At 47.9% G+C, this 20,394-nt stretch overlaps 1 protein-coding gene across 2 annotated transcripts in view; it reads left to right on the top strand.

Moving 5' to 3' along the window:
• The window catches only part of Abcc12 (ATP binding cassette subfamily C member 12), a 60,090-nt gene that overhangs the window by 17,026 nt on the left and 22,670 nt on the right, over positions 1–20,394 (top strand). Inside the window, exons 10-18 of one of the 2 annotated variants that reach the window (XM_015488807.2) lie at positions 1,732–1,803; positions 5,494–5,618; positions 8,733–8,805; positions 10,346–10,549; positions 14,352–14,486; positions 14,595–14,676; positions 14,751–14,825; positions 17,911–18,000; positions 18,655–18,758. In XM_015488807.2, the coding sequence (XP_015344293.1) occupies positions 1,732–1,803; positions 5,494–5,618; positions 8,733–8,805; positions 10,346–10,549; positions 14,352–14,486; positions 14,595–14,676; positions 14,751–14,825; positions 17,911–18,000; positions 18,655–18,758 (960 nt within the window). The remainder of the gene's footprint in view (positions 1–1,731; positions 1,804–5,493; positions 5,619–8,732; positions 8,806–10,345; positions 10,550–14,351; positions 14,487–14,594; positions 14,677–14,750; positions 14,826–17,910; positions 18,001–18,654; positions 18,759–20,394) is intronic. The other variant, XM_048792053.1, reaches the window with a different exon arrangement.

Raw genomic sequence — 20,394 nt, forward strand, 5'->3', positions numbered from 1 at the left:
GAGGGCTCTTATCTGGCCCTCCAAAATGGACAGGACTGAGGGAGAGCCAAGTACCCAGTGAGGCTGGATCCATACCTGTGATCTCTTTGTCCCAAGGTTTCCATGTTATCAAGTTCCTTGAAGTCCTTTTAGTGGAATTAAAAAGGAGAGCCTTCCTATACCTGCAGCTCTAATGAAACTGTGAGCTCTCCAAGGGCGGGGACCACATCTGTCCCGATCACTGTTTTATCTCCAACCTAGTATGATATCTGGAATTCAGTAAAGAGTTGTCAAAGGAATTATGATGACAGGTGGCAACCCTCAGGTGTTGAGTGTGACAGGCAGGAGATGGGCCTTCTGGTCTAGCATGAGGTGGGAAAGCAGCCATATCTGGCCCCATGTTGGGCATCTTTGCTCTAGGGATGGCAGGGAACAGGGCTAAATGCAAATGTTCTAGAATGTTCCATGGGAAATATTGTAGTCTCTGCCTGAATGCACCCATAGGCATGTTGCTACCTCAGAGTCTCTATCTGAAGACTCTGCCTATAGTAAGTAGCTCCCTGCAGAGGTCTGTGTGGCCTCTTCCCTTACTTCCTTTGGGTCTTATTCAAACATCAATGTACCAGATGCTATGCATGGTCCATATGTCTTGGGTCTTTAGTTGTGTTCTGGCCAGATCTACAGATCTGTAGCTCTCCACCCTACCCACTGAGCTCTAAGACCTTAAGAGCCCAGGGAGCAGCCCACAGACAATGACTGTTGGGGTGTTCATATAAAACCATACTCAGTTTCCAGGAGTTTCCCTGCAGCATGGCGCTTCATTGGCTTCCTGTGAGAGCTGACTTAATATACCTTTTGGGGCCACCTTCCCTTTTCTATATCGCTCCCCTCTTCCCTCCTGTTGTTTTCCTGTACCTCCCAAATTTGTCGCTTTCACTCAAATCCTCGATTAAGTGGCTGATTCTGGGAGAACTCAAGACATCCTCCTTTCCAGGAAGGCTTTCCTGGCACACCTGCGCCCCCACACGCCCTGTCTCTTCCCCGCTTTTCACTTTTCCCTTCTATGGCTTCCTGTCCGTCTTCTCCAACTAAAACGAGCTCGGTGGGGGCAGACACAGAACCGATCTCTTGAGCTCCTTGTTGTGTGTGTTGCTGCGGGTGCTCAGAACAACGCCCGGCACATAACGAGTGCTAAATAACAATTTGATAGTTGAATTCATAAATCTGCCACTGTAGAGTCATCCATGAGTCCAACATGTTGAAATAGTACAACTGTTCAGTATTTTAAAATTGAGTTGTTTTGGTGGAGGAATTTATTTAAAAATGACTTGAAAAGCACCCAGCTCGCCATACTTCAAAGGCTACTCCCAAACCCCTGGGCTGTAGAGACATTTAGCTTACATTAGATTTGCGTTCCTGGGACTTGGGCACAGGACAGTGCTCACGTCCAGGGCCTGTGTCTCTCACAAGGCTGTTTTACATCAGTGCCCGTACATGATTTCTAGACGCCCTCTGGGTGCTCTGCTGTGCTGCACAAGGGAGAACACTTAATTAAGACTTACATTTCTGCATCTTCCCGGGCTGTGTGTGCTGAGTTTCTGATGAGAGTCTGCGGCAGTCACATCAGAGAGCCAGTCGTGACCCCTTGCCCTGTCCGAGCCTAGCCAGCATAGACTGGGAGGGATGGCTTTGGCCCATGACCCTCTGAGGACTTAGGAGAGTGACTGTGGCTTATCTCTATTTCTCTGGCAGGGGAAGGTCCTAGGGATATGCGGGAATGTCGGAAGTGGAAAGAGCTCCCTCATTGCAGCTCTCCTAGGACAGGTAAGCCGAGTGGTGGGTGCTGTGAAACAGGGCACCAGAATGGCAGTGAAATGCTTATCCTCCTGCGGAGTTTGGGGGCTTTCGGGTGGTGGAATCGTGGACTCAGTGCATGGGATTGGCTGCACTGGGCACTGTGCACATAGTTAATGATGCTTTCTGGGAGGTTGATGTACTTAGTAGCTCTGTGCCCCTCGGCTAAACAAGGGCTAAGCTTTGCACGCACTCTTGAGTTTGCTCCCTGAGGATGTATGTTAAATGGCGCCTGCTTCCTTACCTAAAGCCCCATCTTGGTCAAAGGAAGCGATGGATCATTAAGCTCATGGTTTTCCCCAGGACCTGAGCTGCTCTGATTTAGAAAATCCAGCAAGGCAGCTTCATGGAAAACAAAGGAGTCTGGCATTCACGGTGACTTCAGATGTCCTTTTCTCTCGTTCATCTCCATGTCCCCAGCACCTGCCCCAGTGTCTGCCAAGAGCAGATGCTCAACCAGGCCTGCCTCCAGGAAGGAGAGGTTGAATGGAGGCTTACACTAAAGCAGCAACGTGCCTCCAACTTCTTTACAAATCTTGTGCAGGAAGAGGGAAGAAGCTGGGGTCCTGTTCCTTCTCTCCTACCTCTAGCTGTGTGACTCCAGGGGAAAGGGTGAAGTCGTTTACTGCATCCGCAGGCCTCCGTGTTGTCATGGCTCCTAAGTCGCATCCTAAATGAATGAGAAATTTTCTGGGGAAAAATATTAAGTTCCTTCTTCTTTTTACTCCACTGTCCCTAAAGATAAGTTTGGGAGAAGTTTGTTTGTTTATTTGTTTTCCAGCTGGGATTGCATGCAACAGGAAGAGGTTGGGGTGTCTCTGAGGAAACAAAGATACCTGGCTCAGTGGAGCAGAATGGGGAGGGTCGTGTGTGTATTATAAGCTCCAACATGAGGAACTTCTTTCAGTCTCTGTTGACTACTCTGTAGAAAGAGTGAGGTCCCCTTTTCTGCCTGGAGGTGGAGGCCAGGGCTAAGTGGGTGAGCCCCTGAGGTCACCTGTGCTCTGGGATTCAGCATGCTTGCCTAGTGATGACCCTGGAGTTGGCAGGGATGTTGGAGGTGATCCAGCCCAATTCTTCCCATAAGAGCATGGATCCTCTTGACAGTGGAAGAGATGATCCAACCTGTGCTCAGGTGTCACCAGTGATGGGGAAACAATAACTTCATATAAAGTTCCCTCTTTGGAGTGGTTTGATATATACTGAAACGAAACTTGCTTTCTTTTAACTTCTGTCTTTTGGTCTGCTCCTTTGGAACTTCTCAGAGAAAATAGAATCTATCCCCATGATACAGTGGGGAGATCAGGCCCCTCACCATGGGCACAGGGGAGGCAGGAAGCCCATGGGCTCCAGTCTGCTCACTGTTTAGCCTTGGTTAGGTGAATTAACCTTTCTGAGTCTTGTTTTTTCATCTATAAAATGGAGCTTAGTGAGGATGAAATGAGAAAATTTATGGAATAGTTGTAGGATAATTCCCAAAGCCAGTCATGGTGATAAAAATCTTTATATATACTTCACAAGTGCCTGAAATATACCTACACATTTTTCCATACTTTTTATTGGTACATTATAGCTGTATATAATGGTGGGCTTCATTGTTACATATTCGTACATGCACACAATGCAACAATATAATTTGGCCAACATCACTCCCCAATATTTACCCATTTCCACTTCTCCTCCCTCCCCGCCGGTCCCTTTTACTTACTCTACTCAGGTCTCTTTGATTTTCATGAGATTCCCCTGCCCCTAACTTTCTTTTCCTTTTCCCTCTCTAGTTTCCACATATGAGAAAAAACATAACCACCCTTAACTTTCTGAAGTTGGCTTATTTTGCTTAACACCATGTTCTCAAGTTCCATCCATTTTCCTGAAAATGACATGATTTCATTCTTCTTTATGGCTCAGTAAGACTCCACTGCCCACACATTTTTATCTTCTGTCATTATTACAGTTATTGTTAACATCATCGTCTCTCTTCTGAGTCTAATTCTATGTCTCTTGGACCATTCTTGAGATGAAATGGCACCACATCCTTTAACAGCTTTGCCACCTTCCTTCCCTGCCCTCAAAACAGGGGAAAAAACCAACCCTGCTGCTGTCCCCTGTGCATCAGCCTGAGCACATGGCCTGTCTCAGACGTCCTCTTTCCCAGTGTCTTTGAACATTGCACCATCACTAATATCTATCATGACCTAACAGAAGCCGATCATGTGGGGTCATCTTAGATGGCCTTATGTACCCAAGGGTCACAAACAGGAGTTCATGCATTTTTTAATTCTGATTTGTTATATGCAACAGTGGAATGCATTACAATTCATATTACACAAATAGAGCACAATTTTTCATATCTCTGGTTGTATACAAAGTATATTCACACCATTCGTGTCTTTATACATGTACTTTGGATAATCATGTTCATCACATTCCACCATCATTTCTACCCCCGAGTCCCCTCCTTTCCCCTCCCACCCCTCTGCCCTATCCAGAGAGTTCGTCTATTCCTCCCATGCCCCCCTCCATACCCCACTATGAAACAGCCTGATGCTGATTGTTTTAATGGATCATAATAGTAGCCATTATTTATCAGGTGGTTAGTATGTGCCCAATACTGTTAAGACAGCTCATGAACTAGATTTATTTTTAAGATAAAATTTGTTTGTTGAGATATAATTTATATAGGGTATAATTTGCCCTATTTAGTTATATGAATTTTGACAACACAAATATAAAAAATGGCAACAGTCAAGATACAGAATATGTTACCTTGTTCTCCTTTACTTCTTTTTTTTTTGAACAAATGGAGAAATTAATTTTAATATATTTTTATTTAACCCAATGGATTACCAACATAATTTGCAAAGAAAATAATTGTTAGTAAGATATTTCATGTTCATTTTGTTTATCCTAGTAATTCTTTGGAATCTAATGTCTACTTGACACATAGCACACCTCAATTCAGACTAGACACATTTCAAATACTCAGTGGCCTCTTGTAACCAATGGCTGCCATATTGGCTCCTTTCTCCATCTTTCACCTTTTGGTGAGGCATATCATGCATGTTTTTTGACGAGATTGCTCAATGTTTGAAAAGTCCCAAAAGTCTCATATGAAACTAGATTTTTCCATTCCTCTTGTAAAAGCAGAAACTCTGATAACACCTGGCCCACATTCTTGCATGGTGCCAACTGTGCCACTGAGCTGTAGCTACCTTCCTTAAGGTGAGGCACACTAGGGCCACTACCCACAGCAGTGCAGGCTGTGTCCTGCTCCCTGGGGACTTGGCTAAGGAGGGCCAAAGCCTGTCAGTGCACCTGGAAAAAAGGGAGCCTCTTGTGATCCATTGGCTCAGGAGGTGTAGTTGTAGTTGGCACAGGGGCGCCGTGTGTGACATGGCCCTGCAGCCTGTGCTCTCCAGTTTGCAGTAGGGCTTGCCATTGCTTATTCCCTAATGTTCCCTCCTGGGCCCTTGCAGGTGTTTGACTTTGAGACTCTCCATCTGCAGAGCTGGGCTTCGCAGAGCACGGACAAGGCAAATTATCGACCTCTTGCACCTCCATAATCAATGCTCACAGAATAAGGGGGTGGCTGAGAGCAACGGGCTTTTGTAAAGGCCTCGAGGTTTGGCTCCTGAGGCTTTTCTGGTATTGTCACTGCAGATGCAGTTACAGAAAGGGATTGTGGCTGTCAACGGGACCTTGGCCTATGTTTCACAGCAAGCGTGGATCTTTCATGGAAATGTGAGAGAAAACATATTATTTGGAGAAAAGTACGATCACCAAAGGTAACATTAACTTTTAAAGTGCGAAGCTCTGTAGTATTTGGTACGCTCTGTTGCAGATGCTGATGCCATTGGTAATGATCGCTAAGTGGGTTTCTTTAATGAGTTCTGATGAAACATTCATGGGATCCACACAAGCACAGTTTTTTCCCTTCCTGACCCAAGAGTTCGGGAGAGGCACATTCTGCAGACCTGTGACTGCACACTGGAGGAGAGGATGCAATTGACACTTTGTTCCCAGGGCGGAGCACCATATGTTCTGTGGTTCTCTGAAACAGGGCATATGTTGTCTGACTGGAGAAAAATGAATCTGGCAATTTTGCTTTAGGCTGAGTAACCAAAAACTTCACTTGAAATCATGAGCAGCAGGCATGCAATTAATCAGCCTTGACATTGTTAATTGACATCCGTGTTATCAGGATATATTGTCTTTAGTGTCCTCCAAATGATCTAACGAAATAAAAGCAAAGTTTCAGTTATAATTATTTGATACACTTTAGGCCAGGTTCTTTGCTGAGTGTGGTGTTTTGCCATGTGTATTCTCTCATTTGTATCCCCTAACCATCTATTTAGAGGGATCCTGGCATTGCATCCCCATTTTACAGATGAAGAACTGAGAATTGAGTTGACTGGCCCAAGGTCAAAGTTATTAAATGGCAGACTTGAGTTTTGGATTTAGTCTTGAACCCCAGCATCATTTGTTGCAGTTGGAACTGCCTGACAGTTGGGTCACTTAGCAACCTTCTTAAGCAACACCGTGCTGAAATAAAGAGAGAGAGAGAGTTGGTTTTAGGAGTCTGGCTAAGTTTGAACTTCCTCATTCTGTTGCTTGAACCCACACACTCTGTCCCTGCTGACTGGCATTGGCCAGCATGTTCTTTCTCAGCAAGGGGCCCATTACGCCACCTCCTCCTCCCTTGGCCCCTGCCATCCTGTTAACAGGAGGCTCAAGCATGACAGGAAGCCAATCAGCATGGGAGTCCTTGGCAGTGGCCAAATCATTCTGCTCGGGTCTCCTGGACCTGACCCCCTCTGTCTGTGCCGCTTCCTACCACCACCTGGAATGCTTCTCTTTCCACAGAAGCAGCCTGGAAGGAGGGTTCCTTTATTTATCAACAAGGAAATCAAAGGGTAGATAGTTATCAAATGCCTGCAACATGCAGGACTCCACAGGGGACCCAGAGATGGCCTGGATGAATCTTTGCCCATAAGGTGCTCAGATCTGGAAAGGGCTGTAAGAGATGCACAGAAATGTCAGTACCTCAGGGAGGATCGTGCTGAGTGGCATGAGACCGTGTCAGGTTGTCCAAAGGCAGCAGGGATCACCAGAGGGGAGAGATCAGGCAAGAGAGGGTGGTACTTGATTAACCTTGAGGGATGAATCAAGTACTTCCATTCATTGATACTTCAGCAGAGGTCTGGCTCCTAGGTTAGAAACTGTGACTCTCAGGACCACAGGAAGCAGGAGGATAGGAGGGAATTTAAGATGGGGTGTGGTGAGGGGATGAGAATATGCTGAGCGGCCTGGCCTTGTGGTTGAAGATTGGCAAAGACATTACTTGATGGAGGATTTGCTGTGCACAAGACTTTGAGGCAATGGCTTTGCAGTGTTTTCCTTCCAGTGGAGAATGAGGGCCAGGGAGGTACAGTCACTTGTCCAGGGTCACCTCATGCAATTTAAACCCACAATATTCTTATTTCAAAGCCTCCAGCCATCACCACTGTGTACTCCAGACCTGAGGTTGGTGTATGAGTGTGATGCTCAGGATTGTGCCCAGATTCTCTTCTGGCTGTCAAGTGCTGCCTGGGGCCTGAGTGCCACCTGAAGGGCAGCATTTCAAGGCCTGCCCGCTTTCTGCCTTGCCACTGCACCTTTATTGGGAGGGTGTGCCTTGTGGAGTCTGAGAAGTGAGGCCTGCCTGTTGTTGTGCATGGCGGAAGCAGGGTCCTGATGATGATGATGTGATAATGATGATGCTAATGATGTCTGTCAATCACTCAGTCAATCAGCAATCAACCCTGGTGGAGGTAGGCAGCCTGTGCAGCAGGATACAAACCTAGGGTCCAGTTGTAAGGTCTGGCAGCTGCTTGGATGGGGCCCAAACCTGACTGCCACCTGGCACATGGGCCATTTAGAGCAGAAACTAGTTCCCAAGGTGGCTGGCTGAGCATGGTTGAGGGGGACTGCATTTCTTTTACAGAAGGGCCGAATGGGGTTGAGGTGCACAGAAAACTGAGGAAGGAGATTGCAGGCTTCTTTCATGACACCAGCCTGGACATCCCACTAAGCCCTGACTTTTATAGATCACTCAGTGCCAGAACTCGCAAGGGATGGATTTCTCCCTGGGGCTGAGTGGTGCCATGCCCAGTGGGACGGCTCTAGTGCTGAGCCTCTTAACTTTGGTACCGTTTGCAGATGAGTTGCTTGTCCAGCCGCTCAGGGCCTCATAAATCAAACTCCACAAAGACTGAACTCCAAGACTTTAACAGTGGCTGATGCAAAATAAGGAGCAAAAGAAAGGCTGAGAGGCCCCAAAGTGAGAGTACTACTCCCATGTGGCCTCTCTCCCTTTCGGTGACATTCTCTGTGCCTTCTGGTTGTCCCAGGAGGACCCTATTGTCTCCAACCTGGTAGGAGTGATGGGTGGATGTGGCAGTTTTCTGGAGCAAAAGGGGCTCAGTAGATGTCAGGGTTGCCATTTGTAATCACCCAGCCCCATGCCATTAAGCTCCGCCCACACATCTCTCTTCCATTCACTGTCTTGCTTCAGCTGTTGTCTCCCCAGTGACTCCGCCCACAAGGTTGCCCCCATTCTCTGATTCCCATGAGCAGTGTTAGCAGTTGGCACTCCTTCCAGGGGATTCATGTACTCTGGTGTCATCTTCCCAGTATGGTGGGAACCCTGCAAGGGGAGGAGCCATCCTCAGTCAACTCTGTTCCAGGTCAGGGGAGAGGCCCCAGGAGCCAAGGGGATGCTGACCTGGGGAGGTCAAAGACAAGGCAACTGGCTGGGGAGCTGATCAGTGATGATGGATGGTACCTTCAGAAGCAGCCCGAGGCAGGCAGCAGTGCTAGGGGTCTTTCTCATGTGGTGACTTCTGACTTCATGCCCACAGGTATCAGCACACGGTTCGTGTCTGTGGCCTCCTGAAGGACCTCCGCAGCCTCCCTTATGGAGACCTGACTGAGGTGAGCAGAGCAGGGAGCTGAACCCCAACACAACTGCCCAGCAAACCCCAGTCCTGTATCCAGATGCCCTTGAGGCAGAAAGGTTGTCAGAAAATACAGGCAAAGTTCAGGTTCTGACCACCCAGGATTCTCTATCTGGGTCTGCACTTCGTGGACACCACAGTCCAAGCCCACTTATGTTTGGTTCATTGTGGTCACTTCCAGAGGCCACTCCCCATCTGCCTGGTCATCTTGGGAAAGGCTTCCTTACCTCAAGGACTAGCTCTGTTCTCCAAAGCAGGGGTCCAGGAGTTTTGCACACAGCAGGAATCTCAAGGGCTCCTTCTTGCCTCACTGGCTCTGCCCAGCCCAGAAGTGTAGGGGGTCACCTCCAGACATTGCCCCTGGGGTGCTTGTCCAAAGAGCCTGGCTCCGTCTTGGGCTGATCTACCAATTCAAGTGACCTGGGAGTGACCATGCCATTCTCTTCTCTCCCTGGCTGACTTCTCGTGCACTCTGCACAATCTTTACCACTTTTCCCAGGAGCCCAGGTGGAGCTCAGAAAGTTGAGAAAAGATCAGCTCAGAACACACAGTCTCACGGACTGGCAGTCAGTATGGCCCTCCATCTCCTGGGCCAGCACAGCCTTCCTGGCCCGGCAAGCAGGCACTCTGGCCTCCTACCCTTCCAGGCTGTGATCCTCTTTACCCCACCTGCCCGAGTGCCCACCCACTCTGAGCCTCTCAGTCTTTTCTCCTGCTCTTGTTACCCTGCTTTGAGTTCCAGCCTCAAAGCCACCTCCTTTTCTGCAGTTTCACAGCCCGAAGCAATTTTCCTCCAAGTACCCTGAATATGCTTCTCAGTTGGCACTTATTGAATTCTGCTGTGGTACCATGATTGTCTATATCCCTTTGCTCTCTAAAAACATAAGCTCCTGATAGATCGGGCACATATTATTATTTTGTCCAGTGTGTGTCCAGCTCTCAGTGCCCAGTTTAACACCTGAACTGCTGAATGTGATGGGGGTTCACTTTGGGTTCAGATGGATGGAATCCCCTGAAGTTAGCAACTGAGGCTCTTCATTCTTTCAGTAAATATTTATTGAGCATCTACTCTATGCCCAGAGTGGTGCCAGGCCTTAGAAATGAGATAATGACCAGAGAGCATGCATCCTCTCTTTGTGGAGTCTAGATTTACCTATGGGGGGCGTGCGACTGCACCATAGAAAATGAATAAAGGGCTCCCCTCCTGTTCACTGGTCTGTTCTCCCAGAGTTACCTGCTGAAACAACTCTCTTTGGTGTTATTGGTGGGCTGTGCTTTGGAATGGGGGGGGGTGGTGAGGCAGGCGCCCATCACTCAGCATTGGAAAAAGCTGTTCCTGAGGTGCCACCACCCACTGGGCTTCCTGGGGCAGCAAGAGAAGCAAGAGGGTGGGGAGTTTGGATGAGAGGATGATCAGCCTGTGTGTCTTCCCCCTGAATCCTGAGATGCCTCAGGAAGCTCCCGTCCTTTGAGAACTGGGACCTGATGATGGGTGGTGCCATTGTCCCTGTCCACAGATTGGGGAGCGGGGTCTCAACCTCTCTGGGGGTCAGAGGCAGAGGATCAGCCTGGCCCGCGCTGTCTACTCAGACCGTCAGCTCTACCTGCTGGATGATCCCCTGTCGTCGGTGGACGCCCACGTGGGGAAGCATGTCTTTGAGGAATGTATTAAGAAGACGCTCAGGGGGAAGACGGTCGTCCTGGTGACCCACCAACTGCAGGTGACTGGGACATGCAGGATCCATGAGGTCTTGGTGGGGGTGTAGCACCTGATGCTCAGTCTCCTGTATAACCTTTCTCATCCGAGGCTGTCCTCACCTGGACAGGGCATGGTGGGAGCAGGTGACACCAATGATTCCCCCAGACTTCCAGGCAGCCCAGCCTGGTGCTCTGTGCGTGTCCTCTATTGGCCCTAACTTTGGGTTCAGAAGAGCCAAGATCTTTCCTCTATCAGAGTGGAATTCTGCGGGAACAATTGACTTTTACCTGTGGGTAGACATGAGGTTCCCCTGCTGAGCTCTGGGCCATTGGTGGGGAGCCAGGAGGAAATAGTTCATAGCCCACCCTTCCTCCAGCAAGCACTGGGCAGGCCTGAGGCCAGGGGCACCTTGGCTGGGGAAGACGGGGTGGTGGGCCCTCTGGATGACAGGCCCAGATGCTCCAGTCATCACGCCTCAGGGAAAGGGGCTTGAGGCCAGGACTTTGGGGTGAAGCTAAGGCTTTGGGGAAGTTTCTTCCTGCTCAGAATCTGTCTGCCTTTTGGGGAAGATGTGTCTTAGAGACATGAATCTTGGTGAAGAAAGTGACTTTTGTCATACTGAGTGAGCTGGAGAATTTGGCAGGGTAGGGACCTCAGACTGACTCAAGGGGTTGCCAAATGCCTGGACTCTTTTATCACAGGGAATCCAGGATTCTTTTCCATCTCGAGAAAATCCAGGTTTCCCCTTCCTCCTGCTGTCTCCCTCTCCCCTCTCTCCTTAGATGTGCAACACATATAGGTGTGCATGCGTGTGTGGGGATCTCCTGTAGGAGGAGATATCCCATGAGACTGACCTGCATCGGGAGGCTCACTGGGACAGAGGAGCAGAAGCCCTGTCTTCTCGCTCCTTTGGGGACCATGTTCAACAAGGGCCTGGTTTGAGGGTAGGAAGCAGGTCTCATTGCCTTGCAAGGGTAAGTCAAGCTGGGGCAGGGAGAGAGAGAGGGTGGTAGCAAATGAGGTTATTATGGTCCAGGACACTGCAGCCAGTATTTTAGGATCCTCTGGCAGTGACCAAGAGGACGAACCTGAGTTTTTCAGAGACCTAGGAAACCAGCTTTCCCATCATTGTGACCTTGCCCCTGAGCTGACCTCAGCCCAGGGCTAGAATTCTGGTCCCAGAAAAAGCCCTAAACATTTAAAATTTGCAGGCACAGACTGTCTGGGTTTCCTTGAAGGGGGCTGGAAGCCCTAAGCTGGGCTGCTGTGGATGAGAGCTCCAAGCCCCTCTCTGCCTGTGTAGGTCAGGGTGCAAAAGGTTGGATTTCTTCTGGAGCCCCATGTGGTGCCTGGGAATGGAGGTCTGGGCCAGCCAAGTTGCTAAATATGTAACCATAGCTCTGACCTGTGACTGGTCCCTGGAGACAACCTGCAGTGGGGAAGGTTGTCCTCCTGAGGATCCTGGGACCTGGTGGGGAAAGCCTCTCACCTGGCGAGTGGGAGTCAGAGCTGTCCTTCCTGTGGTCCTCTTGGAGGGGAAGCTATAACCTCAGCCCTGCTTTATCTTTGAAACTCAGGAACCAGCAGGGTGACAGCAGGCAAGCAATGGCCCCCTCCCCCTCATTCTACCCAGAGTCTGTTTACCTTTCCCCCAAGGTCATTTTAGCTCACTTTTTGTGTACTGAAAAATGCAGATGGCCACCAGGTGGCACCAGAACCCTTGTCTGATCCTCCCATCCATTGTCAGGGAGGAGGAGACTCAGAGCCCCAGAACTGGAGCCTTGGGGCTTTTCCGGAACATTTCTGTCTCTGCTGCTTTTACTCTGGATGCCTCTGAGAGGCTGGGCTGGGTGACTGCTCTTCTATTTACTTGAGGAAACAAATGAAATGAGGCCAGTGCAGCTGATACCTGACCCAGGGTCAGGTTTGTGATTCTGCAGAATAAAGCCACTGGAATCTGTCTGGTCTGGCTGAAGCAAACTGGAGACCTGATTTCCTTAGAGGGGAAGGACTTGATCCTTGGGGGCTTTGCCAGGAGTTTTTGGAGGGCCAAGTGGGCCCTGGAACAGGCAGAAAAGGCTGTGGGGCTGTAACAGGCCCAGTGGTGCCTCAGTTTCCCCATCTAGAAAATCAACTGGTAACAAAGCTGCCCGCCTTCTGGCAATATTGGGTGGTGGGAGGTTGGGAGATAAGAGACAGGCCAGGCTTTGAGAAGTGGGAAGATGCTGTGCAAAGGTGAGGGGTTGTCTTCTGAGAAGAGGCTCTGTCAGAAAGTGCCTCAACTGGACATTAAAAGCCAAGCTGTTCCTGTGTAGGCCCTATGAGGAAGTAGACCAGCATTGAGACAGTCCCAGGGAGGCAAAAAGGCCAGAGCCATCCAAGCCATGAGCTGCTATCATTTAACCTTTTGAGTGCAATCCTCTTCCCCACCCCTGTCAGGTGGACAATGAATAAATGTAGCTACTTCTTTCAGACTTTTTAATTTTATTCATTCTGTTGTTAATTTTGAGACAGGTCTCATAAGTTGCTGAGGCTGGCCTCAAACTAGCGATCCTCCTGCCTCAGACTCCGGAATCTCTGGGATTATAGGCATGCAGCACCATGTCCAGGTCTTTCAGGCTTTTAATCAAGAGCATCCCAGGTTGATTTGACCTCAGGTGGACCCTGTTGCTAAGGCTGCTTTCGGTTGAGCCATCTTGAACCTCACAGCATCTTGTTTACAGAGCAGGAGGGGCTTCCTGCTCTCCCATGGTTAATCCTGTGGAGAGAGCTCTGTCTTATTCCAAAATGAAGGGAAACCCCTGTTAGCAGAACTCTTTGATCACAAGAGTGATATGGAAATAATAGAGAATTCAAATGAGAAAAACAGAAGTGGTTTGAGCAAATCAAGGGATACCCACATTAAATGTAGCTGTATTTTTATCATCTAGTTAAAGCCCGTGTAAACCCAGGCTTGGAGTGTGGCTTGAGCTATCACACCATGGTCTGCTTCTCCTGGGCTCAGTGGGAATGGTGAGGGAGTCTTGTCATGTTAAATATGAGGAGAGCCATTGCTGAGATGATATTTCTCCTCTCTACCAAATCATGGCTGCAATGACTGTCAATTTCATTTTCCAAATATCCACAATCAGATTTCTTAGCAGGGGCAGCTCAATTAGGAAGCAGAAGCAAAGGAAAATCCAATGTACTTCACTGTTTGGGGGCCAAAGCTGGCTTTTGAACTCATGAGATCTTTGGGGACTAGCTTAGTGGTTCTCAACTGGGGGCTCTCAAGGGACATCTGACAATGTTTGGCGATATCTCTACTTGTCAAAATTGGGGAACGAGGAAATAGAAAAAGAGGGAGAACGTCCAAATTCATTCTACGAGGCCAACATCACCCTGATACCTAAACCAGACAAAGACACTTCAAAGAAAGAAAACTACAGACCAATATCTCTAATGAACCTAGATGCAAAAATCCTCAATAAAATTCTGGCGAATCGGATACAAAAACATATCAAAAAAATTGTGCACCATGATCAAGTAGGATTCATCCCTGGGATGCAAGGCTNTTTTGAACAGCCAACAATAAAAAATTAAAAATAAATAAATAAATAAATAAATAAATAAATAAATAAATAAAAATTGGGGAACGAAATCTACTGGTATTTAACAAATAGAGACCAGAGAGGTTGCTAAATATCCCACGATGCATAGGACAGCCCCCTCAAGACAAATAATTATTTGGCCCCTAATGTCAATAATGTCAAGATTGATTGGGGCACTGCTGGGGGTGTAGGCTCTCCTCTCTTTTACTGGAGATCACTTTACTCTCTGTGCAGTTTTTGGAGTCTTGCGATGAAGTCATCTTGTTAGAAGATGGAGAGATTTGTGAAAAGGGAACCCACAAGGAGCTAATGGAGGAGAGAGGGCACTATGCAAAACTGATTCACAATCTCCGGGGGTTGCAATTCAAGGTAACTATGCATTTGGGCTGGAGAGGGTGGGAGCCGTCCCTGGTGATGTCTGGCCTTGGAGGAAGTTCTGCCATTTGGCTTTCAGAAGAAATTTCATTTTGTCTCCAGGACCCTGAACACATTTACAACAAAGCCATGGTGGAAGCCCTGCAGGAGAGCTCCGAGGAGATGGATGAAGATGCTGGTACAGTCAGAGCTCCAATCCCGCCTCTCTTCCCATCCTGGGCTCCAGAGTGGACACAGACCTCTCTTTCTTTCTCACCCTAGTTTTGACTCCAGGAGATGAGAAAGATGAAGGAAAGGAATCTGAAACCAATACAGAATTTGTAGAAACAAAAGGTATTTATTTACCATCCATGATCTTGTGTAACTACTCAAGTGTATGTTGGGCATTCTACCGTTTGAGTCTAGGTATTGTGAACGTCATTTGAGGTAGCTGGAATTGTGCTGCCGACTGGGAAATAAGCCGGGGGCTTCAAATTCTGGCTCTACACCATGACTAATTCTGTGATCTTGAGCAAGATCCTGAGAATATTGAAATCTTAGTTTCCTGACCCATAAAATGGAGTCATAATCATACCAATCTCATAGGTTCTTGCAAAGATTAAATGACAACCTGCACACAAAGTGATTAGCACAGTGCCTGACACAGAATGACCCTCAATAGTCATTATTATTATTCACCGGAGAGATCAAAACAATGCACAGGGATTAATTAGAGGGAAAAGCCAGCAAGAGCTGTTTCCCATCCTTTGTGAGGAACACAGAGAAAGGACTGTGAAGCTATGAAGGGATCAAGATGGGATATGGTTATTTGTTCTTTAAACAATTAAGGACTAAACATTCTATTATGTGCCAGATACTAAGCTAGGCTGGGAGAGAAAGAACCAATGTGTGAGTTCTTGGGACCTCGTGGTCTGTGGTCTGGTAGGAATCCTAGGCAAATGGAAAGCTGTGGGAAACACTGATTAGAAAAACAGGGAGTCGAGGTGGGAGTAACAAACAAACATAGGAGGTTTCACAGAGGGGGTGGCCTCCAAATTGGTTTCTCAAGGAAGTGTAGGAATCTGCTAGGGATACTGTGGTAAGAAGGGGGAGAGGGTGGAGGGTTTGAGGTTGAAGGCATGAGGAAATTCCAAGAAGCTGAGGAGGAAAGATGCACTGGGCAAAGTCCAGTTCTCCTTAGACTGTATTCTTGCATCCTGTCCTCCATTCTGTGTCCCTAGAGCATCCACCTGTGCCCTGCCTAGCACTGAATATTGATAGAACAGGGGTCCCAATTCTTCAAAGCACCCACAGCAAGATGGCTTTTCAAGTTAGAGATCTAATCTTCATTAATGTGTAGGTGTTTTTTTTTTTTTTTTTTAAGTAAGTGCTTTTCATCAAATTTAAAATGCCATCCATTTTTAAACCCACCATTATTTTATATACCACTTAGGAAAAACACTCTGTTCCAATTAAATGATATCATATGCTATTGAGGGGAAGGCACATCCAGATTTCAGAGATGTTAAAACATGAAGGAATAAAAAGTCTCTGAATCAATGGGTCTGGGTGCCATTGATGGTGCTTGTGACACAGGCACACATGTTTGGAAAGACAACTTATTTTTACTGCTCTGTAGCTTCTTAGGCAGAAGTGAAGTGCTCAGACATCTCTTCCATATTTTGGAGGAAAAACTCTAGGCTGCCCAGGATTAGGGGTCCTGTGGAGAGAATAATTCCTGCTCCTCCTTTTCTCCCACCCCCTCTCCACTGGAGAGGGCAGTGAAGTTGTGAAATATCCCCCGCCCCAGAGACCTAATCCTCCAGGATACACACCAGGTGCTCAGTGCTCTGAAAGGTACTGGGAGGGAAGAGGCCTAGGCATAGTTAAAGGTTCAGAGTGGTTTTTAAAGCCCAGCAAAAGCAAAAGAGGCACCAGCCACACTCCTGGCTGGGCTGGCAGGCTGCAGGGGATTCCACGGGTTCCTTTTGTGCGCCAGGGTGCCCATTCCTTGGGCTCTGCCCACACCCATCTCCCTCATTTTCTAGTCTAAGATATAATGCGTGAAAGTCAGCCTGACCATTTTCAAAGAAGCACACAGGTTCCCAGGCAGAGAATAATGGTGGTTCTATTCACAGAGCCGCCTTTGAGGTGTGAAAGAGTCCGTGTATAGGGTGCCCCCTCATCCAGCTCTATTTATCACTGTTTATAAAAGCCAAGGATGGTTTATAATTCTGCTTGGGAGTTGACATTTTCATGCTTCTGTGTGAAGGAGGGAGAAGAAATGTACAATCAGCGCTGGCTGCTGGGAGCTGCCTTGGCCATCATCTGTGTATCTGTAAAATGCTGTTTGCCGGAGAACTTTTCACCTTCCCCTTGGGGAGCGGAGAGAACTTGGGATGGCCAGGTGGAGGGAGTCAGAAATCCATGCAACAACTGACCTAGGAGGGCACCCTTTAGAAGAGGCTGTGGGTGTCCTTGTCCCTTCAGTGCACACAGCCTGACTCCCAACTGCCACCTCTGCATTCCTTTGCTTGGGGACTATCTCTGGTGGCCAGGAGACAAGCTGCAGAATTAACCTCCCCAAGAAGTAGCCCCTCCCCCAGTGGCCAAGAGGAATTGGTATAGGGAAATCTCAGATCCCTTTCATGTGAAAAAGCTCTGAGATGTATTTCGCCACTGGCTCTGAGATTTCTCTACAATGGGATTAAGCTCCAGGTGCCTGCAGGGATTGCCACATTTTTTATTGTGACCTTCCCTTCCCTTTCATTTTTTTCCCTTTAGCTCCCAAATAAACTGTAGCTACCCCTCAGCATCCTTCCGGGGATTAGTTCCAGGAGAATGCCCCAGATGCCAAAGCCTACGGTTGATCAGGACCCTTATGAAATGGAATAGTAATTGCATATAACCAACACACATGCTCCCTTACACCTTAAATCGTCTCTATTTCGGTGTATGCCCAACACAATATTAATGTTATGCAAACAGTCATTACACTGTATTATTGAGGGAGTGAGGGCAGGATAAAAAGTTTGCATAAGGTTAGTATAGTTGAAAATTTTCCCCCAGACATTTTCAATCTGAAGTTGGTTGACTCTGCAGATGCAGAGCCATGTGGGTACTGAGGGCCACCTGAACATGCATTCCTATCTATACTTGGGGGACTTCTGGAGAAACACCAATGTAGCTCAGCACACACTGAACTCCAGGAATGAGCACATAGTAGGTATTAAATAAGTGTTTCTCAAAAGACCTAATACCACCTACTTCACAGGGCTATAATGAAAATCAAACAAAATAAAATGAGCTAAAGTATGGTAGAAATTTGAAAGCATCAGGCAAATGGAAGGATGGGTCATAGGTCCCTTTAGCAGAGGTGTGGTGTATGCAGGGGGTTGGGTCGGGACTGAGGGCCATGGCCTTGTGTTTTTCTCTGTAGTTCCTGTGCACCAGCTTGTCCAGACTGAATCCTCCCGTGAAGGAACCGTGACCTGGAAAACATATCACACATACATTAAGGCTTCTGGAGGTTCGGTATAAAACAATGGGTTTCTTGATTTAATTTGCATTTAAAAAATCTGTTCTTAAACTGTTGGGTTCACATTTTATGATTCCTTTAACAATTACTGTCTTTATGCTAGGGCTGTTTATCAATGCTTTTTATTTTTTCCCCCCTAAAAACTAAAGTCTGATAATGCTGCCTTTTAAATGGAATCATTTTTTATCTCCATTAAGGCTGCCAGACTCGGTTTTATTGGAGCTGAGTGGGCAGCAGCCATGAACCAGCGATGGTTCTTCCACACCTTGGCTCTCTAATCATTGAGTACAGACGCAATCACCTGATTACCTGTCATCTGCACCCAATTCCCGCCTCTGTGTGCAGAACATATCTGTAGTTTCATTTCTGGTTTCTCTCCAAGACTGCGTTTTTATTGGTTTCCTTTTAAAGAATACTAGGTTGCTTCTATTAAAGTGCACATCAGAGATTTTTCTAATAACAATTTGGACCCATTTTCCAACCAGATGGAATAGATGTCCTCATTGGGATTCAGGGGCCCAACCCCTAGACATCTTGAATCAGTCTAGAATGCAGTTCCCAGGCTTGGTACTTCCCAAATTCCAAGGGTTGGGCTCTGAGGATGATGAGCCTGCTCCTACCCTTCTCTCTCACCTCCTCTTGCAGGGTACTTTCTCTCTTTCTTTGCCATGTTCTTCTTCCTCCTGATGATTGGCAGCTCCGCCTTCAGCAACTGGTGGCTGGGTCTCTGGTTAGACAAGGGCTCAGAGGTGAGTTTCATTTGGCAATGCTGAGTCTGTATCTGGAGCAAAAAGTTTGCTGGAGGAAAATCTGAGTCCAGCAGCACACACTGAGCTCATTTATGTTCTTTTGCCCCTTTTTGTGAAATTGAAATTGGTTGCTTGCACCTCATGATTCATGTTCCCCCTTCAGTTTTTTAAGACAGGCAGGGCATCTAGTCAAATACAGCAAATGGGGTCAAGTGCATGCCGGAGAGGGAGGTTCTGCAGCTTCTGTTCTAAGTTTTCTCTGAGGAGGGGCAGTGGGGGGCCAACGAAGCTTCTGGAGAGAAACTGACATCTTGTCATAGACACTGCTGGTGCCAGAAGGTTCTTCATGGCTCTGCTCTCCAACTTTGCCTCTGCAGGAAGGGGACATGACATGGAAAAGTCAGACTTAGTCTACAAATACTACAGGGCCACCAGAAGCCTTTTTTCTGTCCCACCCCCAAGGCTTCTACCTTGGTCAGGGCCCCTCCAGGGAAGCACTAAGAAGTTTTATCTCCTTGGAGCTTGCTGGGAGTTCTCCTGGCTGATGGCCAGTGGTTTCAAAGATTTCCTGACCCCCAGGGAATGCTCTGAAGGTGCCTGCCCATCCCCTGAGATTACATTTTGGTTGGTACAGTTCTGTTGCTATGACAACCAATGTGCGCAGACATGGGGAAGTTTGGGTAGGAGAGAGGCTGCTTGGTGCAGCCTCCAGAGGCCATTCCCAAGGGAAGAGGCCCATGGGTGACCTGCACTGTGCAGAAATAGAGAGTCATGTCTGGAACATATGTATTCTCCTAGAACATATGTATTCTCCCCAAGAAAGAGCCCTTTCCTTGGAGAGCCTCAGGCATAGGGTTGAAGTGAAGCCACCTCCTAGGCTGGGTGCCTTCCCAGGTGGCCATGGAGCCAGGCAGCAGTGGTGGCAGACCCTTGCATCTGCCCCAATCCCTCAATGCTGTGGGCTCAACCTAAGGCCCAGGAAAACCCCTCCTCCAAGTTGGGCCTTTTATCAGTTGACTCCCCAGGGCTGCTTTTGCCTTTATAGGCGTTCATCCATCAGCCACCTCTGGTTTACATTTCCTCTATTAGTGTAATCAGCAGAATGGCATTTAGAAGAAAGATGTTTGTTTGCTCCCCAAAGGCACTCTTGACTTTTAGCACAGAGCCCAAAGAAAAATGAAACTGCCAGTTTCTCAGGAGGAGGAGGGAAAGATGGCCTCCCCCCTGGACATGCTGGTGAAATTGTCTTCTCCCTGGGCAACTTGGAGCTACAGTTTCTTCAAATCCTCTGAGAGCCCTCTGTGTTCGCTCTCCCCAACCAGGGAACCCGCAGGGTAGTGTACCTGCACCCTCACAGTTGGCCGCTGGGAAAAGAAAAGGGGAGAGACTGTAAGAAGCCCCTCTGAGTGCCCCTAAAAATCCCTGGGCAGCCCGGCCAGTTGGTCCTCATCTAGCCCTCACGGCATCCAGATTCCTTGTTGTTTCTAGATCTTGCTGGCTCAGCATCACTTTTGGTCCTCTGAGGCACAGGTAGCTTCTGGGATGGCTGACCTGTACCCGCCTAGCTCATCTGCCTTGTTTCCCCCCCCCCCGACTGTCTGATGCTCATAAGTCAGGTGCCCCTTGGGGAGGAACC

This window comes from Marmota marmota, unplaced genomic scaffold (genome assembly GCF_001458135.2).
Source record: "Marmota marmota marmota unplaced genomic scaffold, marMar, whole genome shotgun sequence".
Lineage (NCBI taxonomy): Eukaryota > Metazoa > Chordata > Mammalia > Rodentia > Sciuridae > Marmota > Marmota marmota.